This window comes from Chironomus tepperi, unplaced genomic scaffold, assembly GCF_022539635.2.
Source record: "Chironomus tepperi strain 1889 unplaced genomic scaffold, CSIRO-AGI_Ctep_v1 contig_461, whole genome shotgun sequence".
Lineage (NCBI taxonomy): Eukaryota > Metazoa > Arthropoda > Insecta > Diptera > Chironomidae > Chironomus > Chironomus tepperi.
This window is the reverse complement of record NW_027226583.1, coordinates 828,756-855,453: the sequence shown is the minus strand read 5'-3', so window position 1 is coordinate 855,453 and position 26,698 is coordinate 828,756. Positions and strand designations below refer to the sequence as shown.

Sequence of the window (26,698 nt, the reverse complement as noted above, 5' to 3'; positions counted from 1 at the left end):
ATGAGGTTACGTCTAACAATTGACAGTGGTGGTCAGGGGTGGGCAACCTTGAATTTTCGGGAGTAAACTTTTTGGTGGCTTCTCAAAGGTTGTGAATGCGGAACACATGGAGCCTAGTGCTTCACTTAGCCTAACACCACTAAGTACCAACCCCGCCTTCTCGTGGTGAGAGGCTGTTAATTCAAGCCACATAGTGGGGCGGAGACGAACGAAGCTCTGGTTAATACAGGGTGCGTTGGCCTAGCAAGCCGCCATCCTTAAACCAAAGCCACGAAACCCAAAACACACTTTGGTAGTATGCGTCGACCAAAACCATACATGATATACGGTTCATGGCATTTCCAAAAAATTTGGGTGTCGCGGAACCAAAGTTGCAAAGCAGGCACCTGTCATAGGCAAAAACCGTACAATTTCTTGGTAATTTGAATGGTTTTGTAATTAAAACCAAAAACATTATTAAGAAATTGTACGGTTTTTGCATGGGGCAGGTGGATGTTATGGTATTGGCAATTGGCAGACGGAAGCCCGAGATAGAACCAGTTATAGGCGACATCTGAGAGAGGCTATGGATCACAGTTGATCTGTACAGCCAGCGAAGTAAGTAAGGTGCCTGTTTTGCAACTTTTCGCAGCACACAGGTTGCCCTCCACTGCTGTAGATATTGAAATTTTGAATTTAATGAAACATCACAGACTAAACATGTTGATTTGTTAATTGATTTTTGATCGTATTTAACATACATAGACATATGATTTGTAGATTGAAGGAAATCTTCTTATTATTTCTATTATTCCAGAGGTGAATGAATAGGAACAAAAACATTTGTTTCATCACAAAGAAACGAAAATCCTAAATTCGATCTCTGACTCTAGCTAATTGCTTCAAAAATATACAAAAGAAAAAGTTTCATGTTAGCATTTGATTTGAAAGTCAATGATATTGTGATCGTAGTTATACTGATTGTCTTGATTTTGAGAAATTCTGATTATTTAGGAACTATCTGTTCTCCAGATCACCAGATAGTCATTAACGTCATTAAATTCATTGCTATTTAGTCATTCATTGAACTATTCAAGATCATTTATGCTTGATCAATCTATTTTACCATGATTTGTTAAATTTCACACATCAAAATATGTAAACAACAACAAAAAACATCAAAATTTTCCATAAAAAATTGAAAATTTCATCAGTTTTGACTAGAAAAGAATGATTATGAATATTACAGCTTATCCTTGCCGCTTTTTTCAGTCAGTTTGGATAATTTGTTTTATATTTGCTGTAAATTTTTCTCAAAAATTGAATTTTAAATTTTGAAGTGAAGAATTCAAAATGGTTGAAAATTTCTGTAATAAATTCAAATTTTTGACAGTTAAATGAACAATATTTTGCTGATAAATTGGTTAATTGATCAAAAAGCCAGTCCAAAACCGGTATGGCTCTATCTTTTTGCTGGATTCGGTATCAAACTAGCATCATGTGAGAGTTAGGTTGCCCAAGTGGGATTTTGAATCATTTACTCGACTAGTGCTATTCGTGGTTGCTGAAACCACATAAAAATGCTTTACAGTCCTCTAAATTACCAATAATTCTCAAACTTTTCACAATTTTTTCTTCTTCTTCTTCCTTTCAAAAAGACACATTTTCCCCCAAAAAGTAATATTAACACCCAACATTATTAACATTTCGATATTTTTTAACTCAATTTTTTTTTCTTCCTCTATTTCTTGTGTAAATAATGCATGTGGTTGTCTCTTTTTTCAAAAAAGAAAATTCTTTTTGCCGCTCGAGTGATTGATATTAAAATAACAATCGGGAAAGAATTCTTTTCCTTTTTTTGAAACCATATGAAAACATTGATAGACCTCCGAGGTGGAAAAGTATACAGATTTTTGATATCTAAGAAGAAAATTGTGATTACTGAGATGATTTGCGAGAATATTTTTGGGTTTGTGAATTAGAATGTATTGTGTCAAGGTATTATCCGGACAAATACAGACCGATGTGACCCTGGCTTCCGTAGTCGGATTCTGCACCAATTTGACTTGGGAACAATATTTTCATGACAAATTATTCACAAAATCGTAGTTCTTCCTGATTCGATGAATTTTCGATGTAAACCCGTGTCATATCCGACTCTACAGACTGATGTGACCCTGGCTTCGAGTCTAGTTCGACACCAGAGTCTTAATGACCTAAGGACATATTTTTTGACATTTTCCCTCGTGTCCTTCGGATTAACTTGATTCGATGAATTTTAGTTAGTGAACCAGGGTCATGTGCGCTCTAGAAGTATCCTTTAACCATACACTTCCATTGTCTAATCCCGTCTAATCTATATCCTAATATATGACATATAATATGGCTTAAGCTAATAATGGTTTAAAGAATGAGTTCAATTACTTAAACGTGACTTAGACGTGATTCTGACAGGGTGCCATCTTTGGTTTAAAATCATCATCTTTCCAGAATTAGGTCATTATGGTACCGGATTCTTGCTACATATTCGGAGAGGATTCACCAGACCTCTCGCACAATTCTAGATTGGCTCCAAATTGACCATTCCGAGATTCGAACCCAAGATAGCTGAAGTAACAATTGAGTACCGAAGGATCAAATCAATACTCCATCGAGCAACTTCGACTAACTCAGTATAATCCATATAAACAATCTAATTCAGCAATTTTACGACCTATCACAATAGAATTATATTATTACCCAAGTAAGTATTTACCGCATTTACTTTCAATGACTTTAAAAGTCTAGACTGCAATCTCAAGCGCAAAAAATGATATTTTTAGGCACAAATCAGCAGATAAGTTATCAACAAAATCGAGACTAAATCCAACAAAGTTGCATGACTTGAAATAAAATAGCATTAGCTAAGCATTTATAGGTCAACAATAATCCCCAGATCGTTAGCCACTAAAGTTATTAAAATGCTGAATCAAAAAAGTCATTAGAAAATCTAAAATTCATGTTGAAATATTGAGACTTAAATGGAATTAAAAAATAATTCACATGCACAGGCACACAATGTTGCAACACATTTTTTCAGCATATATGTTCAGTCCCTACACGATGCATCGAGCATATAAGTGTACAAATACAATCTAAGTAATCCAATTAAAAGGTTAAAATCAATAAGTGGAATAAAGTAAAGTTTTGAAGTACATGAGGAAGTTTTTCTTCTGTTTTCTTCCGTCTTTATGCATTCAGACGGAGTGTCGGAACGGAGGAAATCTAAGACAAACAGCTCAGAGGCACTTACTTATATCAGCTAGTATTGTATTATGCCATATATGTTTAAATACCCATACATGCGAGCGGGTGAGGAAGAAAGAAACAGTATGGAAAGTCTTAAGGTTTATCAAGGGATTCGAACGCATTTTTTGGTGGATCTTGAAAATTATGTTTTGTAACGGTTTTTTGAGATTTGAATTTTTAACGGATTTTTATATTGAAATTTGAATTTTTTATGGAATTTTTAATTTTTTTTAACGACTTTTTGAGGTTTAAATTTTAACGGATTTTTGAAATTCAAATTTTTTGCAACGAATTTGTAACGGCATTTCAAAATTTGAATTTTTGACGACATTTTTTTGAATTTTAACGAATTTTAAAATTTCAAATTTTTAACAACTTTAAGAAAACAAATTAACGGCATTTTGAAATTCAAAATTTTAACGATTTTTCAAAATTCAAATTTACGACACCTATCAAATTTTGAAATTTTAACGGTTTTTTCAAAATTGAATTGCAATTCAAAGAAACATCACTGATTCCAAACTCATCCAACTAGTCAGCCACAACCCAAACCTCATTTACAAGATCCCATTTCCCAAAAAAGTTGCACAAAAACAAACGTTTAAGTACAAAATTCAATATTTATTTATGAATTCATTTGTGATAAGATTAAAAATTGTTTGAAAACCTTTTCTTGCTCACGTTTTCCAAAAAAGACTTTTTTTTGTGTGTTTCTTGTGTCAATACACTCTGCACACGATGGAATTTAATTTAACTTGCGTTCAGGCATAACCGATAATGATAATTATGATAAAAGGAACTTCAATTGCACTGAATTAATCTATTTATCATTTTCTTATTACTTTGTTTTCTGTTTTTCTCAAGCTATTGTTGTCGATGAGTTCATGAATGTCTTAACTTATCAGCTACTTTTTTATGACATGGCCATGATAATCAATTCCTTTTTTGTGTCATTCCAACAAGGAGGCGATTTCTGCGGGTTGTGGTAGTGTGTGGTATGGTATAGGTACACCACTGGTACGGCACAATGGTACAATGGTATAGTGGTATATCTAAATTCCATACTAGGTGTATCATTGTACTGTATCAGTGGTATACCGTACACCGTCAAGTGTACCCATGGTGCACCGTCAAGTGTACCCATGGTGCACCGTCAAGTGTACCCATGGTGCACCGTCAAGTGTACCCATGGTGCACCGTCAAGTGGTATATGGTGCACCTGTACCATACCAGTGATGCACCTACACCATACCATACCCCCACCCAAGAAATCGACCCGACCCGATCTCATTACTCGCGAATTTTTACACAGTCTTCTTTTTAGTCTGATAATGGAAATAAAATTGGAATTGTTTACATTACTGATTAATAATTTTTTTGATAAATGAACTGTATCAGCTGACATAAATGTCACAGAAAGTTAAAAATAATTAAATGTCTCATGTGATTGCAAGGTCCAAATAATAAGTCATAAATAATGTACTTGTGGACTTCGTAATACTTTTTATGAGGAATCAGACGATTTGCCTTAATACTCTCTTGAAATTCATCATAATTTTGATAACTTTTGTCAAGTACATTTTACGTGAAATGAGATCAATAGACTTAAGTGCAGAGGATGTGATTTGATTGTGGGATGTGATGGTGTTGTCTCTATTTATACCTTTTGGTATATGTCGCGAATGTGCTTATGATGTCATTAACTTTGTAGAATTCCATTTTACAGAACGGTAACCTAGCTGGTCATATACAGAAGTAAAACAATAATGAAGAATTTAATTGCCAAAAATAACGGATTTTCAGATTTTGAATTTCAAAGCATTACAAATTCCATTGTTTCGAAAAACATTTGTAAGGTTTTCATTGAAATTTTATTGAAATTCCTATTTAATGCTATTTAAATCTTCAATGATAGCTAGTCATTCATCCAAAAACCCTTTAAAGGCACTTTGCTGTATGGAACTGGTAATAAAACACCTAAAATTAAAGAATAAAGACACAATTCTCAACATGTACGTTTAACGGCTTTTAAAAATTCAAAAATATTTTGGTTGCTCAATCCAAGCAACAATTGTTGCTCAATAAATGCTGTCCCGCATAGGTGTATTTATAAAATAACAAAATACAGATTGGATTTTTAAAAATTTATATAAAAATATTGTATTTTAATTAAGAAAATGACACTTTCACATAAAATTCTCCTCGGCCAAATTAGTTTACACGTGTTTTCGTTAATTTTATCAGTCTGTCTTACAATACCATTAATTATTCATCAAATACATTTTGAGTAAGTGATTCATGATAAATAAATTAATTCATTTAAATTCATATTTATATAATATTTAATTTTTAGTGGACATTGTTTGCTGTTTTCTGGTGGAAATTGGTCACAAGAAGATGGACTGCTTGTTATTTCGTGGGCGTCGAAATTTTATTGCGTATTTCCTCTGATAACAGGAATATTAAGTATGTTAATTTATTACAAGTCTCCAATTTACTGGATCCTGTTATCTATAATATGCATTTAATTTCCTTTCATTGTTTTGCAGTCTTTATACTTTCAAGTCTACAAATATATCGAATTGCAATGTTATATCACAAAGAAGAAGAAAGTTCATTTCTTGCATTATTTTTGGACTCTGCTGTATCTCTGATATGCTGTGCAATGGTCTTGGCATCAAGTATTTTCATCACACTAGGATTCATCATATGGTGTGGATTAATGAACGAGAGATTTCCATCATGTGAGACAGCCGATGGACAAAATATCACAAAACCAGACGTCCAAATTCAAACTGCTGGATTTTATAATGGAATGGGAGTCGCACAGTTCGGCTCGTGGGGAATTTTTGCAACATTTGCAGTATTGTCAAGTTTAGCTATTCTTAAATTAGTAAATAATCATCAATTAAGGAATCTTAGAGTATCAATGTACTTAGAGAGGCAAAGGCTTGTTAATGAGGATAGCTTCCATAATTTTCCCGAACCTGTAATCAGACAGGAGAATATGGATTAAGGAAATTAATACTCGAATTATTATTATTATTATTGAAAAGTTACTGAATATTATTAATCCCCAATTCTTTGTGATAAAAGAAATTCTTTTATAATTTTTTTATATTATAATTATGACAACTACCTTAATTATAATCGATACCTGATTTTTTTCATCACCTTCCTCACTCATTTGCTTTATACCTATTATTATAGTATATTTCTCTGAAAACATGGTTGTCGAATTGGATACATAGCATTGAAATGTATTTAGTCCATTTTTGTAATATGAATCCATACGTAATAATAACTGATCAATTAAAAAAGTTACACTGAACAAGTTGAAAGTATGTTTAAAGTTTATTTAGATCATTAAGGATGATAATTAGGGATTAAGGGAACATTTTTTGATATATTTGGAATCTATAAAAAAATTAAAATTTTAATGTCAAAATTATTCAATTTATAATGGAAGCAATGTTATGTAGATTATAAAGTGAAGTAAACTGTTAGAGCTTCTAAACTGATTATGTCCAATATAGAAAGCTCACAAAGTTTCCCATACCTCAAAATAAGCAAGCGATACATATTATCATAATCAGGTCACTAAAAACAATAGTGACATATCATCCAGTGATAGCAACTGAATCAACAATAGAATGAACAGAGGGTAGCAAAATGCAGATATTGCCAGATCTTAAGAATTTGAAAATTTGATCGGAATTGTTAAAGCTCACTGTAACTTTACATGATTAGAATTGTAGCCAATAAAGTGGATATTATGATTCAAAATAATTATTGTGATGGACATTCAAGGCACAGTCAAGTGGATGAATTGAATCAGGTAAGTCAACATAGAAGCTTTGTAAGTATCAGTAAGTAATAAAATTCGTTTTGTATGAAATAGTCACAAATTAGTGGAAAGTCATCAACAAATATAATTAAACAGCAATCAGATCCGAGTGGACAGGTTGGTAGTTGACTAGTTGTATGTCTAAGGGTACTCGATATCGATACAAATCTCGAGATTTGCCGACACTAAGACTTCGTTATAGTCTCGGTACCGATGTGGATCTCGAGAATCAAAATTGAGACTTCGAGGAACCTTAGTGTAGACATAAGTCCTTTGTACGACTTACATCGACTAGATGTAACTGTCGTCCTTAGAACAAGATATCCAGCTAGTCAAATATGAACCTGTTCACTCGTTCAGGAATCTGAAATACTGCGGATTTCAAAATGTTTATGTATACTAAGCATAATCAAGTCAAAAATTCGAATATCGTTAGATACAGACAGCAACTGTATCTAACAATAACAAAAACAATTAGATTAATGCTAGTTGTTGCTACAATAAATCAACAAAATTTCTAATATTTAACTCAACTTGAATCAAAGAAATCAAGTAAAACCTCACAAATGTTTCTCCAAATATTGTAAGGTTTTTTAAGTTTCCATGATATTTCACATGCAGGCAAGCACTTTGCATTAAGTTTCTAACAATTTAAGACTTAATATTCATTCTAAAGACATCCTAGACTCAAACTCTTCCATCACTTCCAACTGACAACGCGAAATAACCGAAAAATAGTCAAAATATTGACAAAGCGGCATGCAAAACATGAAGACGTTCAGTAAATCCGCTAGCATGTACACATACATTTTCTTTTCCTCTCACTTCAGTCGTTTATTTGACGTTAACGTGAATAGAACTGAAATACTTTTTTTTATTCGATTCCTACAGTGTTGTGTAACAATATCTACTCAATTTTATTTTTTATTTTATAATTTCAATCAAAACTTAAAGTAAAAGTTTTTAATAAAATTGTATTTATTAATTGATTTGTCATGTACACAATATCAAAAGCACCAAGTAAATTAGTAGCAACAAAAACTCGACGAGGTAAAAAGCTTATTTTTTTTATATGCGGAACCGCTTTCCAAAATAAAATATTGAATAATAATGATGAAAAATGTGGATTAATAATCATAAAAAAAATTTCACTTACGCAGGACTTCCGCAGAATTTTGAGAAAATTGAAACAATCCGCGAGATGAGTAAAAAAAGTGCCAGTGATAATAATGAATTCAGGTGAGAATCATGATGCTGTATGCTGTAATCAATCGTCGGAATCTTAAGACTTATACAACTTTTGCTCATAAGGAAGTAAAAATCGGAGAAAAATCAATAAATTCGGAAAAAAAAACTTTTCCACACACAGCGAGAGAAGAAAAGTATAAAGGAACAGAACAGAACTTCTCGCACGTTTTAAACTTATTGTGAATGAAAATGAAAATATTTTCAATGAATTTGATTGCATAACGCATTAAAAACCCGGGTGTATTGTGGATAGACAAACTTTTTTTGTTGATGCAATTGTTGAAAGTTATTCGCGAGTGCCAAGTACACATGAGACGCCGGTATATTGAGGAACAAATGCCGTCATGTGACATTTCTAGTCAAGATGTTTAAATTTAGACTTATTTCACTTTTTTATGACTAAAATTTGAGGGGAAAATGTCAGAAAGGAAAATAGAACGTAAATCCAAAAGGAAAAATACTTTCGAGAAGGAAAAGTTCCAACTGCTGCATGACCTTGACGACTTTTTTTTTTGTTTATTGTTTTGTGATAAACAACATATTTTGATTTATTTATTTGTCCTACGCTTGTATCATGTGCTTAATAATATTGTGTGTATTATTAATTCTATTGTGCCTCTAAACAAGCATATTATTTGACAATAAGTGTATTTTAAGTATGGATATTAAGCTAATCAAAAGAACCAAAAAGTACTTCAAGTTAATTGACAGTTCAATTTCACAAATTACCTGCTGATTGCATCACTTTGAGCTTGTTGTTACTTATATATTCGGCTATTACACAAGATAAACATTCGGGAAATGAAATTTTTGTTATTTCAACGCATAAAATGCAACAAAAGTGCATAAATTCGAAACATTTGAGTCATAAATCAAGCATGAAAGAAATGTGTTTACGGCAATTAATTTAGAAAATTTTCTGTGGCCGTAAAAATTTGACATTTCAATATTTTTTACTACTTTTCATTTTTATTTACGACAAGCATTTGAAAATTGTTGATGATTCATTCATTTATGTTTTTGAGCTGTTGAATTGTTTTGATGTGTACTTGGCTGTTGAATGGTTTTGATGTGTACATATTGACTGTTGAATGGTTTTGATTATGACAAATCTTAAGTGTTGAATGGTTTTTATTTTCAAGTTTTGCTCATTTAAGAACTGTTGAACAGTTTTGATATTTAAAATGCTGTTGAATGGTTTTTTTGAGTTTTATCTTAATTTTAACCATTTTTAAAGCTGTTGAATGGTTTTGATGTGTACATATTGCTGTTGAATGGTTTTGATGGCTACTAATGACTGTTGAATGGTTTTGATTATGACAAATGCTGTTGAATGGTTTTATTTTCAAGTTGTTGCTCATTTAAGAACTGTTGAACAGTTTTGATTTTAAAATGCTGTTGAATGGTTTTAATTTTGAGTTTTCTTTACTTTCGAAAGCTGTTGAATTGTTTTGATGTGTACAAATTGCTGTTGAACGGTTTTAACTTAGAGTTTTCTTAAAAATTTGACAATTTTTAAGCTGTTGAACTGTTTTAATATCGATAAATGCTGTTGAATGGTTTGACTTTTCAATTTGTTCCACATTTACAAACTGTTGAACGGTTTTGACAATTTTTCTCTTTATAAATCTAATTTACATATCTTTAACAACTCTCTTAAATCAAACAATACATCACATTCAAAATGTCACAATTCAACAGAATCAACAACTTATTCCCAAGAATTATAGCCTTATTTAGCAATTTTTCGCACGTTTTCTTTTCTCATTTCAATTTTAAATACAAATAAATTGAGCACAAAATGAAATAAAATTTTTCATTCTGTCGCAATCAGACTCATTTAAAAAAAATCCATTCCAAAAGTGCATTCACATCAACGTCTTGAACGTAAAAGTGAAAAGTATAAAAATAAACAAAAACAATTTTTTTTTTGTGGTAGAAAATCTGAAGTCTTTTTTATCACTTAAGAATATATGGAAGGAAGAAGAAGATCAACATTGTAACAGACATGTAATAAATATGATAATGTTCTCATGCAAATAACGAGTTTTGATGCAGCATAACAATTCTCTTCATCTTCTTCATCTCCCATCCTCAAAAAAAATTGGACTTGATAAGAAAAAAGACTTGATTTAATTGAAATCATTTAATGCACATCTTAAAGTCATGTGTGGATGTGACGTTGAATTTTGTTTTTCGACTTTTTTTCTGCCTGCTATGATTGCTTTCTCGTGATCAAAATCATCTTTGAATATACAAAAATAAAGCATTGCACTGTAAATAGTAAAATTTTATTTATGTTTGCTATGATTTCGAAAATGTTCAATTCTGAACCTGTTTATTGGAAAGTCAAACAAGGTCTTGCTATAACTAATCTTTGTAGTTCAAAAACACGTTTTTCTTTAGTTAGATTGATCTTAAAGTTGATAATTCTGATTTATTGGACTTAAATTGGGTTGAATGGAATATTAAGGCTGACTCTTGCCATATTTTTGAATATGTTAGCAATCATAATGAAGCAAAAAGTGTTAATTAAAGTAATTTAATTTGCAAAAAACTTTTCGAGGTGGAGACAAAATTTTTTTTTCATAAAATTCAAATTTTAAATTTCCGTTAAAAAGTATCTTCCTAATTTTGAGCAAAAAATGTATAAGAACACCAGAATCAAATGCATACTTTGTTAAATTCCACATATTCCTATTAATTATCATTTCCTTTCTTTCCATTCCAGTGTACCTAAGCCAGTTTTTCAACAGAGGAAATCACACAATTACATGAAATCACATCAGCATTACCAACAGAATCAAGAGATACTTAGTCCGCAGCATGAGGAATTAGCACGTTATATGAATGAATGTGAGTTGATTTGGATATCATTTAAGCAAAAAAAAAATAAATAACTTTATTATCGGTCACGAGATAAGCAATAATGCAATACTTATGTCGTTAAATTGATAATGATAAAGTTAAGTTCTATTGCCGGAATAAAAAGGTTGTTTGTGCACTTCATCAGTGACATTATAAATTAAATAATTGAATGATATTATTAGGTGTTGTAAAGATAAAGTTGTAGCTTGATAGTTTGTAGTTCCTGGAAATATAAGTTAATTTATGGGGAGTCAAGTGAGTCAGTCAGTCAGTCAGTTGTATGCAAACAAAGTCGTGTGATTATTGCCTATTTCAAGCTGTAAATGGTTAGATATGCAGGAAATGTAGAAGATCCAGAAGCTGTCAAGCTTCATTCTTCAGTCTTGAGCATTGTGCAATTCCATGTCATATCCACAACACTCTATATAAAAGATTAAGAGATCGGTATCCGATGGGAATCGAACCCAAATACTCTCAATATAGTAAATCAGACTTACGGTCTGTTGCCTAACCACTCGACCACAGATACCTTGCACTCCCATTGACAGATTCGCTTATATAAAGCTCGATCTCCCAGATTCCACTCTGCTCAGACACCGCAGGCGCCAATAGTAAATGGTACTTGATTTGTTAATGTCAGTGCTTCTCGTTTTATGCTACAATGCTACTTAAAGTGAAAGCATACAGCATTAAGCATAATAATAAATCAACTCACAATGAGATATGACGACTGAGTAGTCACGGTTGAAATATTTTTGGGAAATCATGCGTTCCTTATCGTTGATAAAAAAATGATAAAAAAACTAAGCCAGTGATTTAGAAAATTCACCAGGTTACTCTTTTCTTTTGTTTGATTTATTTCTTTATTTAATTTTACTGATAAAAGGCAGTTTGATTTAAAAGTGATCTATTCCCGACCAGCACAATATACTCACTAGAACTCACTTTCACTAGAACTGATTCTCTACGACGTCGTATCAGAGTGTGGCCGTCTCAAATTCAAGTTTTTCGACATTAGATTGTCGAAAAATTCAAACATTTCGAACTCAACTTATTTTAAAATACAAATTTCCGTTGCGAAGAAAAATAAATGAAACGGTCAAAAAAAATTTGAATATTAACGACAAGAAATATTTTTTTGAAAAAAAATTAACGGTCGTTTTTGAAAAAGCCACACTCTGCATCTATTAACGATAAGACACAAAGTTTCCTGGATAGCTCCAAAACGGATGATCTCGAGCAATTTATATTGCGAAAATCGTGGATCGCCAGATTGTGCCGCTCGGGCTACAAATTGATAATTTGCTAATATCTTCAAATGACTCTCATGATATTATCTTTGCGCATCTAATCTCCTATAACTTTTTAGTGTCTAAGGCTATGTTTACAAGCTTATAAAAACAACAACAAATTTCACAATTTCTTCTAATATTTCATGTGTTGAATAGATGCATTTGGGAATGAAGGAAGTGTAAAAAAGAAGAAATATCTAGAAACACTTTGTGTTGCGCAGCATATATCATTTTTTTATCCCTTCTTTTTACATTTGTATTCTATTTTTATGACCTTTGATTCACATTTTGAGGATCAAAATAGAATATTTCTTGGAATCACTTCGAACTTGAATGTATTACATACATAACTATTGTATCCGAGCGACATATCATGACGATGATGTTGTGAAAGCATTCGTCACAGCATATTGAGGACAAAAATTTATGAGAATTCATCATTTGACGGTTATTTGATAGTCTTCAAGTTGTCATGATGACTACTTTTACAACGTGATTGTCATGATATGTCATTTAGAGTACAATCCCGAGCCGAACAAGTCGGTATTTATTGATCAAATCAGAATACGCCATGAGTTGGCCATGAGTTGATAAGAGAACATTCAGAAATTACGTAGCGTTAAAAATAGTAGCCCCACTTCCTTACCCCTGGTAACGATTTGTAAAAATCAATCATGAACCAAAAGTTGGGTTCCGTAACAATATTGTGAAAGCGCTTCGTTCCTCAAAAGCGTCACATAATTTCCGAACATACCCTTATTGGCAAATTTGATCATTTTCGTTACTTGGCTTCATATATACTGTTGTTTTTTTTGGCAATGTTAAGCAACACTTTATTGTGTGCTGATTGGGAAGGCGACACAAAGGATTCATTTGTTATCCACATAGAATCCTTATAAAACTCAGTGCTCATTTGGGCTCCAGATGATTGTTTTTGTTTAGTTTGTGTTGGTTGATGAATTTCTCTTGAGAATTATCTTGCCGGAAGTCAGTTCAATTTCCGAGGAATATGAATGAAGAAGGCCTCGTCATGACTCCTTCAAGGCTTCTTTAGGGAAAAGCTTAGTTTCGCAAGATACAAGTCACCTTTAATTGGATGTCACGTTGTAGCCATCTCGAGCGACACAATGCGACGAACCACATTTGTTACCATGTAATAATTGGTCATTGTCAACTGTCACAGTTCTGTCCGGACAACTTTGAGTCTTACGGTTAATACGGCACATAGGAGATATATGGAGTCTATATGAACTCCGAGTTCGGTGTTGCTTCTACTCAGAGTCATGACAGACCATTCTTAATGAATGTCACTCGGGCTTACGACTTCAAAAATTCAGAGAATTCAGAAAATGGAACTGTATATTATGAAATCTTCTGCATCTAGATCACTTGATTATTCAACATTTCTCCCTATATCCCTTCAAACCTCCTACACATCAACTATGTATAAAAGAAAAACTGAATACAAAGACTGAACACAAAAAAAGAAGCAATTTTTACTTCTCCGACCTTCATATTAAAATTAGTACAGTCAACGTAATCGAAGGACGTATCAAAAAAAATGAAAATCTACAGACCATGTCATAAGCAATATGACTTTTTTGCCATTTGCATCCAAAAAAAAAATCAACGAAGAGCTTCCGATTGCATTTATAGTCATATCATGTGACAAGCCCCCGATGACTTTTCCTACACAACTACACATAAAGTCACAAAAAAACGTGGTTATAGCCATAGATCAAAATCATAGAAATTTAGAGTCTATCTTCCATGTGTCACATGTGACTGTAGTTCAGTGTTGCGCAACCTTTTATTTTTCATGGCACACTTTGGTGATAAGCCTGCATTGAAAGCGCACACGGCATACGGTTGATGGCTGTATTCCATGTGTCACATGTGACTGTTGCGCAACATTTTGTTTTTCATGGCACACTTTGGTGATCAAACTTGATCGAAACCGCAGACGACACAAGATTCATGGCTTTTCCAAGAGTTTTTGGTGCCGCGACACACAGGTTGCCCACCACTGCTGTACTTGATAGTCACACACATCCACAACTGTTACGTACCGAGTAAATCAGATGTGTAAATAGAAAATTTTTTCGTAAAACGAAAATAAAGTCACAAGCACATGTGTTTGGTCCGAAAATGTTGTTATTATCACTTTCAAGACTCTGATTTAAGTTCCTTCTTCTTGATTCTATTATTTTTCCCTCTTCGTAGACCTTGTGTTGATGACGAACGAAGAGCATTTTGAATGAATATAATAGAAAATTTGCATGTAAATAAGAATCATTATCGCTATATGGGGTAACAGTCTTTATAGCTCAATAAAGTTCAAGCAGGTCAGACAATTGTTGTGTTGACGAGTCGTCGTGACGAGCAATGAAATTTGAATTGAATGTATTAATGAGAAAATCACGATAATTTTATGGATTGTGGACAGTTGGAAGTCTCATGTCGTTAGTTTCTAATAAAAAATGTATTGAGGAACTGACATAAATCGTGGGAAAGTAATTAGGATGAAATGTTTATGCAATTAAGCGGGCTTGCCTGAGCGACACAAATGAATCCAATATACCAAATGGAACCCGCTTATTTTTGGCTGCCTTAGGAACGCCAAATAGTTTCCAATTTCTTCATAAATGTCGCTCGTTTTACTGGTCAAATAGGTAAGGTAGTTTGCTCAAATTTGGTATGGCAACCCAAGAGTCGTGGGTTCGAATCCCAGCCATATTCAAATTTGTCCTTTTTCGGAAGTTTAGATACCCTGACTGCTTAATGTAAGATATCAAGCCATGAGCGGGTCTCTGGTCAGAGTGGACACAAATGATGAATGCTGCACTTCGGAGTTTTATAGGCTCCACTGTTTGGCGTCCATATAGCTGCCAAAAAAGACGAGTTTCATTTGGTATTAATAAAAGAGGTTTAATAAAGCCTTAAAAGCTTCGTAGTGGAGTCTTCTTCATTTATGTCGCTCAGATTGACAATTTTGGATTAAGGAACGGATCAGGAATTTGAAGTGGAATGGTAGAAATAGGGATGAGAGCCATAAGATTGTCTTATGATTAGAAGATTGTCATAACGGACCTGAAAATATCAGGTCAAGCACACAGAACCCTAACAGACAATAAGCATGCTTTTGAGAGCTTGGTCACCTTAGATACACTAGATGACAAGGTCGTGAGCGTTGCTCTAAGCTTACTCTGCTCTTGAGACCACGCTCTGTGCCTGTTAGGGAAATATTGAAGCTAGAGAACCTGAATTTATTCGAAACCTCAGGATATTCAAGACTCAGGGCTTGTGCACCAACCCTCATTGACCAAAAGTCTTCAATTTCCTGCGGTTTTTCGTGACGTTGTCTAGCCAATAATGTTGGCATAATTCTAACCAAGTCTAGACCTATTATGAACACATTCAGCCATAAACATTCGCATGAGAGTCATCACAATTACAGACACTCAACCTCAAAGTTTAGCCTTTATAAATGAAACAAGCATGCAAGCAATTAATTCACATAATCACATTACGATGTGCGATTTTTAATAACATGCTGTCAGCAAATTTGTTGCTAATTCTACTTAATTCTCGTTCATTTAATGATTTAGTATCACGAGACATCAAATATCACGTTTATTAAAATTTCTTTGTGGCAATTATTCAGTCGGTGACTTTTTTGACTAAACGAATTTAGAGGGAAATGAGGAATAAAAGCTGTGATCGATTATCGTTGGCATATTTTGACATTTTTGCTGTATAAATGGCAAGTGAAAAATGTACAGCTTAGATTTGTTTACTTGATTTTGAAAATCTTATGACTCATTATGAGTGAAGGAGATCTAAAGCTGTTGATTCTAATATTTGTTTACTTCCTTGACTTGGGCGAAGGTCCATTGCTTTGGGAAGAGAATATGCAACCTTCAGATAGTTCTGAATGTTAAGGACGTCCTTACTTGGACCGCACAACGTGTGAGCAACATGTAAACTACGTGTGCGCAACGTGTTCGCTACATGTTTGTAACGTATCCACTTCATCACCTCAAAGTGTCCGTTACATGTGCGCAACGTGTTCGTTACATGTGCGGCTTCTCCGCTACATGTGCGCAACATATCAATTGTGTGCGCAACGTGTTTGGCATGTTTGCGCAACATGTCCATTAAATGTGTGTAACGTGTTCAACGTGTTCGGTTACGTGTGCGCAAAGTGTTCGCTATGTGCGCAACGTGTTCGTACATGTGCGCAACATGTGTTACGGTATGTGTGCGCAACATGTCCGTTACGTATGCACAACGTATCTGCTACGTCACTGAGTTAACGTTGTGACTCGAAGTTTCTATAACAATACCGTGACAGCTGATTTCCGGCAACTTCTTTTGATTTATTTTAACGGCAAATAAAGCGATTCGTTGCATCTTGCTGCTCAAATTTCCTACAATTCTAGAATCAATATTAATTTTTTCATATTTCTCCTATTTCTTTGCAGCATGGAAGCTTGTAATAGCTGAGAATCCATATGACGCCTCCTCAGACTCGGGCTCAACATGCTCATCAACGTCGTCATCATCCTCATACACATATTATGTTGATCAGCCAAGTCCATCTGCCGACTTCGAACCATTCAATTTAGAACTGTGGTGGTGTCGTCGATTGTACCAAAATATCACCAAAAATGTGTAAAAAAGAAGTTTTTTGATTAAAAGAATTAATGAAAAATATCTGCTGGAGTTCAAAAAGCTCGGTGATCATCGGGGTATGGAGTAATAAAAAAATGGAATAAGAAGATTGATATTTTGTACACAAAAAAAAACAACTCAATCTTGCTACTAAACGAGTGCATCTCTTTTTTGTGTGAACATGATAATAATGTGCATACATAAATAATTAATAATTATAATGCAATTAAGGAAAAAAATTTCAAGTTTTTTCATTGATGAACAGTTCATAAAAAAATAAATAAATAAATTACATGCATACACAAAAACAAAGTCTGATAGATGATTTAGAATAATGATTTGTTAGAGTTTAATTAAAAAGAATATAGTCGTTAATGGAAAAAATAAATAAATGAAAAAAATATTAATTAATTAGTGATTCTTAACGAGAGCGGCGTGATTTAGAACTTTAAGGATGGAAGAATTTTGGATTATTTTGATTTTTAACGGTTTTTTGAGATTTGAAAGAAAATTTGAATTTTAACGGATTTTGAGAATTTGAATTTTGAAACATTTGTATGGTTTTGCAATGCTTAGAAACATTTAGAATGTTTAACAGTGTTTCAAAGCATTTTCAATGTTTCATGATGCTCAAAAAACATTTGTGAGGTTTCGGGAAGTTCAGAAACATTTGTAAGGTTTTACAATGTTTACAAACTTTTGTATGGATTTGAAAGGTTGTCACATTTTGAAAACATTTGTATGGATTTGATGATCTTTTTTTAAAATGATGGAATTTTTAAACATTTGAAGGGTTTTAAAATTGAACTTGATTGAACTTTAAAAATTCAAAAATGAAAAAACCGTTAAAAATCAAACAACTTCCTACTTAATTATTTTTTTGCCTACTTTGATTTCATTTGCTTTAATTTTTAAAGTTCAAAAAAATCGAAATTGTTCCCGAAAAATTCTGAAAAAATATTTAAATACCTAAAATATCTTTGCAAAAAAAGTACGTCCAAAAATAAATGAATGTTAAATGAAAATAATGAGAACTAAAATTATGATTATCAAAATTAGAATGGATGTTTAGTAATTGTTATTATTTCGCTAAAACCCATTTTTATTTTGATAAAAATCTCATGTTAATTGCTATTTATAACGCGAGTCATAATGTGCAACCTAGTTTAAAATTATTACAAAAAATTTACATTTCATGTCCTAGAATATGTTACGCAACAGGAATTATTATTGCTAAAATTTCCCATCCCATCAAGAAGTTGGCTGTAAATGGAAACGATTCTACTGGAATATCATTTTTTTCTGTTCTCTTTTCTTTTTGTAATAAAATTAAATTAAAATATGAAATTTATCGCATTTTAATTTTTTACATGAGATTTTCAGCCATTCCATGAAGTTCATTGACCATACCATTAAGTATCATTCCCAAATCTTTAACACTTCCGACAGAATTTTCATCAGCAATTGCACCAAAATGAAGTTTATTGTTGTATGACAGGATTGTTATGCCACATGCAGTCTGTCCAACATTTGGGATAAAGAATCCGACACTTTCGAATGCAAATCCATTAATCTTGAGTGAAAAGTTTGGTCCTGGAAGATTACTAACTGCCATTGTTGCATGCTTGCTGTTTATGATGTTCTTCAATATCCAATCTGGGAACAGACCAGCAACAACAGACAATAGAAAGTAATTGATTTGATAATCTGGTGAGGATATGACAACTTGTGAATTTCTTCTAACTCTCTCAACACGTTCAGTCGTTCTGTTCATGTCAATTGGAATCGTTTGTAGAGCAACCGAGAATTTATTTTGCAGCTTTAAGGTTGGACTCTCATGACAAATTCGAGCTGGAATCACAACAGTCATATCCTTTGGTACATCCATTTTCTTAAACATGAAGTAATCCTTCAAGCTTTTCGATAGTGCAGCTAGTAAAATATTGGAAAATCTGGATCCAGGAAATTTTCGTTTAAGTAGTTTGACGACAGTAAGCAGCGGTGTTGAATCTTCATCATTGTTGTTGTTGTTTGACTCATAAATCCAATTAATTTTCTGCAAATAGAATAGCAAATATGAATTATTAACATGTGTTCATAACTTAATTATTGAATGGTTGGGAGGGGGTCCTCGGTTTGAATAATATTGAATGTCATAGGAGGAATTAGCTTATTCTTAGATTTTAGTGTGCAAATGTCCATAAATGACAATTTCAGTTCCTTAAAGCAATTCCTCAATAGAAACATCAAATTATTCAAACCCAGGACCCCCTCAATATTCCACAAATCACCAACACTCACCTTATTGCCAGAAAGCTTACTTGGATGAATTCTATTAATATCAATTTGCTTTTGCATTTGAGTACATAATACCGATGGAGTCTTAATGATTGTGACTACATTTGATAGGAATCGCATAAATTTCATACTGAATGAATTGTCTGTTTGCATTAAAACTGGATTTCCTTCTATATTTACATCTTCTTTGTCAGCTAGAGCTTCTAAGAATAATCGCAACAAGGCAACTCCATCACCAACTGAGTGATGAACTCGAAAGATGACCTGTAATAGAGAGAATGATGTTAATTATAGAACTTGGCTTTTAAATGCAGTTTTTTGTTGATTTTTAGGTAGCAGAAATTATTTTACATATCAAAACGTACGTAACTTTACACTTCAAAACGTACATAATTTTACATATCAAAACGTACGTAATTTTACATATCAAAGCGTACGTAATCTTACATCTCAAAACGTACGTGATTGTACACATCAAAACGTACGTAATTTTCAAATTTCAAAAGTTCGTTAAATTTTAAAAATTCTCAAAAATCATAAACTAATCATAGAATGACTTACAGGGTACTTAATGCCATCATCATATTGAATTGCCTGTCGACTGATTAAACATTCCCAAAGAGCCGAATGATTTGCTGGCAATGATTGATTACAAATTGAACTCATTTGATCTTTAAAGTCATCATCAGTCATGAACATGTCTTGTGAATTATTCATAAATCTGACATAATCGTTGATAGTCAGATAATTCTCATCAGTCCAATAGTAATATCCAGATTCATCGCGTTTCTTTCGATAAAACATTTTCGGGAATGTATTTGGAAGCATCAATTTTGAGTGAATTCGGTCTCTAATGGAAGTCAGCAGCTTCTCATGCATCTTATCACTCACATCACTTCCACAGTTCACAAATGCAAGGACATTTATCACAGACTTTGCATGATCATCTTCACATACCCAAAATGAATCTTCGCCGACCAAAAATCCTTTAAATGACTTGTTATTTTTGATACATTTCGCGACATATGCACGGTAGATTTTAAAGGCACTGACAATCAAGACGACAATAGGCATAAACATCATTGACACAAGGAAGCAAGTTATCACATAAAGGTGTTCCCTTATTGCTGGTGATTTAAGCACAAACAGCACTCGATTCTTTAACTTTTCCTTATCAAAATTAAAATTCGTAAAAATAATAATCGACATAAGAACTAAGCTGACTAGATGTAAAGGCACAACATTGTCAGCTTTCGTATCGTTGGTACGGAGTGGACCATAAAATTCGTTACTATAATTTTTCATTAATTCGAATTTTTCAATTATTGGATTTTTCACTTCCATTTTTTTCAGGTCTTAACTTCGTCACTGTAGGAATAAATTATAAATATTTTCTTATATTTTTTTATACTTAATGTGGCTGCAAACTCACAATAAGTTCGAATAGAAGACAGTTGCAAATTTTCCTGTCCTTTTATAGCTGTTTATAAGGAATTATGAAGCCATAGAACATATGAGGAAAAGTTTAGGATAAACAATGTCTTTGTACTCTATTAAGGTTGACTTATTTCTATTTTTAACATTTTTACTTTGATTTATGTGAAATATTTCAATTTTTATTTTTATTTCAAATTATTGTAAATTGGTTAAAACAGCTCAAGAAATTATGAAGTGTCCATCTGCTCGTAATCTTCGTCATTTGTAAGACCTTCTGAATCATTTAGACTGATGGAGTGCTTGCCATTACGGATTATTTCTCTAATTCCTTCATCATCTTCATCGTCATCGTCCTCAAATCCATCGTAAATATCCTCATTTGAGCTTACACTTTTAGCATCCATTTTATTTGATTCGTCGTCTAAAATAAGGAATTGAAATTTATTATGAAAATTCCTTTTTAAAAATTAAATTTTTAACAGTTTTTCAAAAGTTTGAAATTTTAACGGTTTTCAAAAATTTAAATATTTAAACGGATTTTAAAATTTCAAAAGTTTGAAAATTTTACGGATATCAAAATTTCAAACATTCCAACGTCTTTCGAAAATTTGAAATTTCAACCGATTTTCAAAATTTTGAATCAAAGATATCTTTTCAAATTTCAAATAACCGTTAAAATCTCATTCCACAGAAACCATCTTTAATTAACAAAATATACCAAAAACATACCTGAATCTTCATAAACAAGAACATTTTCATTATGAACCTCATCATCAAAGTCACTAGTTTGCTTCAATTGTCCAACAAGCAAGTCCAATCGTCCCCTCAATCGCATAAGTCCTGACAAATTCTGTGTTCGATGATCAATAATGCCAAGTGTCGTTCCAAAAGTATTCATTAAATTGATATGACCATAACTCATCAAACTGCTTGAATGTGTTTGAATTAAATGTCTAAGCCATATTAATGCCATTTCAGATCCAGCTGTTTTCTTCGACATTAACAATGATAATTCATTTACGAATGGCATGACATATTTTGGTTCCAAATATTTAACCGTAAGCCTTACAGTCTCCTCATCTGTTTGACGTAAGACATTTCTAAGGATAACTGCATCATGTCCATGTAATCCTTGAACTAATTGGTGGGTTAATTTCTTAGCATTTGGCTTCTTACTTGTTCCTACTGTAAGATTATCAAATCGGACACCAAGTGGAATTTCCGTTGGTTTTTGTGATTTCTTTTTAGCACTAATAATGTTCAAGACTTCGGCATTTCCATCAGTTATTGGGGTAACAATATTCAAGGCTTCATTTAATGCAGCATCCTTCTTTTGTGCCTTACTTACATCCAATTTTGTTGGATCTTTCCTCACCAAAACTGTATTTGTTGTCTCTTGACTATTTGTGATTGTCTCAAACTTCATAATCATATCTCCATATCCAATCATTAAGTCAAATGACAGAATTGATGCACAGATAATTGGAATATGAGTGACATTCTTATCATTATCGGATGCAATTTCGACTGTAAATTTCACTTTTACTGGCTTCTTACTTTTAATGCTCTTGAGTGGCACATCAAAGTATGACAATGATTCATTCCTGCAGATGCATGCAACACGTAGCTGATCATTAAACATTTTACAGTCAATGAAGTTCGGTGAATTGTTTAATAACGTGAAGGTGCCAAAAACTGCCGATTTGCTGTCATCGACATTCCATAATGACAAATTTCTGTCATTCTTTGAGGCACTTAGGATATAACTTGTATCATCATGTGTAAATGACTTGAGGATAATAACATCTGATGAATGTCCAGTAAATGATTTAACAAGCTGATTTGTCTCTAAATCCCAGATTTTAATAGTTTTTGATGCTGTGGCAACTTGCTGTCCATTTTCTAATAAACATATTGCTGATGGTTTATCAGGTCCAACTTCAAACGATGATTCCTGCCGACATTTAGCGATATTCCATTTTATCACTTGAGAATCTAATCCTGTCGTGTAAATTGTATCTGTTCCATTATGATCTATGGATGTTATTGATTTTGAATGTCCTTCGCCTTTAAATGTTGCTTCAATCTTAGCTGTCGCATATGAATATAGGCACAAATCGCCTTTGTTTGTTCCCAATAGTATGTACAATGTGCCGTTGCTTAATTCCGATTTTTTCTACAAAATAAGCATTAAATTAATAATTGGACTAGCTTAACTAAATGTAATCATAATTACCTTCTTCTTTAATTCCATTTTGATCCATTTCAAAGCTGTACATGGCGTAGACAGATGTAAATTAGGAATATATTCTTGCTTCAAAATACTCGTTTCAGTATCATAGATTTTCAGCACACCGTCACTTTGTATGACTGCAAAAAGCTTCTGATCCGGTGAAAATTCCTTCAAATGTAAGTTCTCCATGATAATAATGAAGCTTAAACTCAGTTAAACTAATTAATTCTTAAAATTTTATTTTTCTTGAATGCAGCACGTTTCTATACTCGATTTGTATACATTCGTTTTTCATTGGACATTTCCGATACGAAATTTGAATTTTTTTAAACCGTTAAAATTAACCGATTCATCGCCGGTGAAAGCGCTTTTTAAGATTTTAGATGCTGTACCTAAACTTGATAGGTTTACATCTTAGATGATGTAAACTAAACAAATTTGATAGCACCTTTTGCGCAATAATTAATTAAATAAGGTGTAATCAGCAATATTGTGACGATTTTATTAGTTTTTAAGATAAATAAATATTTGTGTTGACGGAACCGCAAGGTGAGCAATTTAAGGAACAATAGAATTAGCTAGAATCTTGATATAAAAGAATTGTTTTCTAATATAAAGTTGTAAACATCAACAGATGATTTATTGATAATGTTTTTAAAAATATCCTGTGACATAATTTGAACGTTAATTAATTTTCTCGTCATTATCATGCAATTATTGCTTTTAAATGATTAGATTAAAAGTTGATTAACTCAATATTTCTGTTCTAGGTACTAACTGCTTTAACTAACTGCATTGCTATGATCATTAAGTTGATTTAAAAGTAATAATTTTGAATAAAATGAAGAAAATTTTGTTAGTAGGCGAGTGTGTTTTAGATATTATTCAAATTGTTGATACATTCCCAAAAGAGGATGACGATGTTCGTAGTGTGCATGCTTATCATCAAAGGTAAGGAATTGAACTGTAAATGTTAAAATGACAACTGAAATTGTCATTTTTATTGAATTTTCTCGCATTTGTTTACATTTACAATTTGACAAAAAAATTAAAATTGACTTTTTTGGATTGTCTGTACTGATTTATAAAGTATACGTAATACTGAAGCTTTTGCTCACACTTTTTAAATAATACTCAACCATCCAAACCAATAGAAAACATCTAATTAAGCTAAAAATTAAGTTCAAAATCTCCAAGTGGACAACATTTTGAATGAAAATTTCAATTAATTCCAAAATTATTCTCTTTTTCTTCAATCAGAGGAGGCAATGCATCGAACAGTTCAACCGTCTTGACAAACTTAGGACTGAAATGTGAACTACTCACCACATTCTCAAATGATAAAATGTTTGTGTTCATAATTGAAGATTTAAAAGATCGCAACATTGAGATTAAAAACTGTCGTTATTATGAGAACTGCAACATTCCATTATCAACTGTATTGTTAAGTAAGGATACAGGATGTCGTACAATTATACATACCAATAAGAACCTTCCACATGTTAAGTTTGAAGATTTTGATAAATGTGACTTGAGTGAGTATTACTGGATACATTTTGAGGCACGTAGTGTACCTGAGACAACAAGAATGATGCAAAAAATTAAGGACTTCAATGAAGGCAAAGCTGACGATGAACAAATCAAAATTTCATTGGAATTGGAAAAGAAACGCGATGAAAACATGCTTCTTATCAAATATGCTGACGTTGCTATTCTCGGAAGAGATTTTGCTGAAATTCTCGGATGTCATGATAAGACAACTGCTATTTATAAATTGAAAGACATGACGATCAATGATGACCGGTATAAGAATGAAAAATGTATACTGATCTGTCCTTGGGGTAAAGATGGAGCTTGTGCTTTGGATTTGGATGGCAATTATTTTGAGAGTCCAATATATCCTTGCGAAACTACTGTAGATACACTAGGTATGTAGTATAATTTTAATATTAATTGGAATGACATGGGAATCGACATTTATGACGACGATCAGACAGTTTCAGGGGCCATTCAAAATGTAAAAATCCGTTAAAATAATTTTAAAAATTGATCAAAATTTCAAAATCCGTTAAAAATTTTTTCAAAATTTAAAAAACCGTTAAAAATTCAAAATCTTTATTAATTATTAAATCCTAATTTCTTCACAACAGGAGCAGGTGATACCTTCACAGCAGGCATTCTATACAGCTTAATTAAGGATTTTAATAAAGTACAACAAGCAATATTCAATGGCTGCAAAATAGCCGGCTTTAAATGTGGATTTTATGGCTATGACTGCGTTAAAGATTTCCATTTTTCATAACTTTTTTTATTGTTAAAATTTTATTATTTTTTTTAATTACGCAAAACTTTTCAATAAACTTTTTTAATGCTTCTTCTTACAAAATAAGAATTTTATGAGTATCTATATAAAAATTTATGGATTCTCCTCCAGCCCACAAAATACGGATAAACTAAAGGCAATTTGCAATAATCGTAAAAATTTTCTTCAGTTAAAGTCCATTAGAATTCTTTTTATGAAAATTTGCCGCCTCTAACATCAAAGAGGCTATAGAGGGTCTTTATTCAAACAGAACATCAATTGCAAAATTATTAAAAAAACACGAAGAAAAGTGAAAAAATTCTGCTTGAAAAAAAGAAAACATCTTCTGGAAAAATAGAAATTGATATTATAGTTTTCCGCTTCACATAATCATAAAGGAATGGATTTTTACTTCTCTTAACATCAAATGAATGTGATGACATTTTAATGGACATTGCATCCGGGTACGATCAATTTTTCTATCGACGCCGTTAGATATTTTTTCTTTTTTATATCCTCACCTTTATTTCTCATTATTTTGATTTCAATCTACGTTTTTAGCGCACTTTTCTTTCAGCAGCGATTCACTGGATTGCTTGGTTAGTTCGTCTTGATGGTTCAAGTGTCTAGAGTTGATCTAAAGTCCCTAAAGCAGTGTTGGGCAATATTTTGTTTTCCGCGAGACATCTTTGTGGTGAGCCTCGATCGAAACCGTACACGGCAAACGGTTCATGACATTTTCGAGTGTGTCGCGGTACACAGGTTGCCCTCCACTGATGTAAAGCTCAATACGTTATGCCATAGCAAACTAATGTTGCTCAGAAATTTTTGGACAAGCAGATTCATGACGGATGATGTCGTGTCACCAAGGTATGTCGAGTGGCCAAAAGGTTTGGACAACCCTGATCTACGCAAAGTTATGAAAACTCACTAACCTATCGTGGACTAGATGTAAGGCATTATAACTTATGAATGACATTTTCCAATTCTACATTTTGCCAATTGACAAGCTATCGACGCACCAAAGTTTAATTCCTTTAAGCTTCATGATTTGTGATAATGATAATGATTAGTTCCACATTGTGATATATTGTAAATCATTTGACGTTAATAAAGCGGTTGTTCAAGTTTCTGAGGACTCTTTCTGACAGTTTCTTTTCCCTAACAGACAATGAGGATACTCATTTAAATCAGCTGACTCATGAGTATGTATACTCAATCTTTGTGAGCAT

General features: G+C 32.6%; 5 protein-coding genes and 1 long non-coding RNA gene across 6 annotated transcripts; 4 read left to right on the top strand and 2 right to left on the bottom strand.

Annotated features, from left to right (window-relative positions):
• Window positions 1-2,588: 2,588 nt before the first annotated feature.
• On the top strand, window positions 2,589-3,175 carry LOC139099119 (uncharacterized). The gene is made up of 2 exons (XR_011545269.1): window positions 2,589-2,722; window positions 2,802-3,175. It is a non-coding gene; the product is annotated as an uncharacterized lncRNA (long non-coding RNA).
• A 1,999-nt stretch (window positions 3,176-5,174) lies between these two features.
• Window positions 5,175-7,056, top strand: LOC139099047 (transmembrane protein 179). The gene is made up of 3 exons (XM_070651442.1): window positions 5,175-5,554; window positions 5,621-5,733; window positions 5,817-7,056. Exons 1-3 carry the CDS (start codon window positions 5,445-5,447, stop codon window positions 6,281-6,283), a joined length of 690 nt encoding a protein of 229 aa, XP_070507543.1. The 5' UTR covers window positions 5,175-5,444; the 3' UTR covers window positions 6,284-7,056.
• Window positions 7,057-7,958: 902 nt separating this feature from the next.
• LOC139099105 (MAPK regulated corepressor interacting protein 2) lies at window positions 7,959-17,508 on the top strand. Its single transcript, XM_070651504.1, has 4 exons — window positions 7,959-8,164; window positions 8,275-8,353; window positions 11,094-11,218; window positions 17,007-17,508. The coding sequence occupies exons 1-4, from the start codon at window positions 8,110-8,112 to the stop codon at window positions 17,198-17,200; spliced, it is 453 nt and encodes a 150-aa protein (XP_070507605.1). The 5' UTR covers window positions 7,959-8,109; the 3' UTR covers window positions 17,201-17,508.
• Window positions 17,509-18,271: 763 nt separating this feature from the next.
• On the bottom strand, window positions 18,272-20,919 carry LOC139099104 (O-acyltransferase WSD-like). The gene is made up of 3 exons (XM_070651503.1): window positions 20,056-20,919; window positions 19,498-19,758; window positions 18,272-19,252 (listed from the first exon to the last, which is right to left on the bottom strand). Exons 1-3 carry the CDS (start codon window positions 20,836-20,838, stop codon window positions 18,563-18,565), a joined length of 1,734 nt encoding a protein of 577 aa, XP_070507604.1. The 5' UTR covers window positions 20,839-20,919; the 3' UTR covers window positions 18,272-18,562.
• A 183-nt stretch (window positions 20,920-21,102) lies between these two features.
• LOC139099106 (WD repeat-containing protein 43) lies at window positions 21,103-23,561 on the bottom strand. Its single transcript, XM_070651505.1, has 3 exons — window positions 23,168-23,561; window positions 21,661-23,107; window positions 21,103-21,352 (listed from the first exon to the last, which is right to left on the bottom strand). The coding sequence occupies exons 1-3, from the start codon at window positions 23,351-23,353 to the stop codon at window positions 21,159-21,161; spliced, it is 1,827 nt and encodes a 608-aa protein (XP_070507606.1). The 5' UTR covers window positions 23,354-23,561; the 3' UTR covers window positions 21,103-21,158.
• Window positions 23,557-25,556, top strand: LOC139099108 (ketohexokinase). The gene is made up of 4 exons (XM_070651507.1): window positions 23,557-23,713; window positions 23,935-24,115; window positions 24,425-25,092; window positions 25,315-25,556. The coding sequence occupies exons 2-4, from the start codon at window positions 24,006-24,008 to the stop codon at window positions 25,464-25,466; spliced, it is 930 nt and encodes a 309-aa protein (XP_070507608.1). The 5' UTR covers window positions 23,557-23,713; window positions 23,935-24,005; the 3' UTR covers window positions 25,467-25,556.
• Window positions 25,557-26,698: the final 1,142 nt, after the last annotated feature.

Coding starts and splice junctions, on each gene's coding strand:
- LOC139099047 (XM_070651442.1), top strand. CDS start 5,445: ATGACACTTTCACATAAAATTCTCCTCGGCCAAATTAGTTTACACGTG. Junction 5,555..5,620: donor ATTCATCAAATACATTTTGA/GTAAGTGATTCA, acceptor TTTAATTTTTAG/TGGACATTGTTTGCTGTTTT. Junction 5,734..5,816: donor TCTGATAACAGGAATATTAA/GTATGTTAATTT, acceptor ATTGTTTTGCAG/TCTTTATACTTTCAAGTCTA.
- LOC139099105 (XM_070651504.1), top strand. CDS start 8,110: ATGTACACAATATCAAAAGCACCAAGTAAATTAGTAGCAACAAAAACT. Junction 8,354..11,093: donor AGTGATAATAATGAATTCAG/GTGAGAATCATG, acceptor TTTCCATTCCAG/TGTACCTAAGCCAGTTTTTC. Junction 11,219..17,006: donor AGCACGTTATATGAATGAAT/GTGAGTTGATTT, acceptor ATTTCTTTGCAG/CATGGAAGCTTGTAATAGCT.
- LOC139099104 (XM_070651503.1), bottom strand. CDS start 20,838: ATGGAAGTGAAAAATCCAATAATTGAAAAATTCGAATTAATGAAAAAT. Junction 19,759..20,055: donor ATGATGGCATTAAGTACCCT/GTAAGTCATTCT, acceptor TCTCTATTACAG/GTCATCTTTCGAGTTCATCA. Junction 19,253..19,497: donor GTAAGCTTTCTGGCAATAAG/GTGAGTGTTGGT, acceptor TTCTATTTGCAG/AAAATTAATTGGATTTATGA.
- LOC139099106 (XM_070651505.1), bottom strand. CDS start 23,353: ATGGAGAACTTACATTTGAAGGAATTTTCACCGGATCAGAAGCTTTTT. Junction 23,108..23,167: donor AAATGGAATTAAAGAAGAAG/GTAATTATGATT, acceptor CTTATTTTGTAG/AAAAAATCGGAATTAAGCAA. Junction 21,353..21,660: donor TCTTGTTTATGAAGATTCAG/GTATGTTTTTGG, acceptor TCCTTATTTTAG/ACGACGAATCAAATAAAATG.
- LOC139099108 (XM_070651507.1), top strand. CDS start 24,006: ATGAAGAAAATTTTGTTAGTAGGCGAGTGTGTTTTAGATATTATTCAA. Junction 24,116..24,424: donor GTGCATGCTTATCATCAAAG/GTAAGGAATTGA, acceptor TTCTTCAATCAG/AGGAGGCAATGCATCGAACA. Junction 25,093..25,314: donor AACTACTGTAGATACACTAG/GTATGTAGTATA, acceptor TCTTCACAACAG/GAGCAGGTGATACCTTCACA.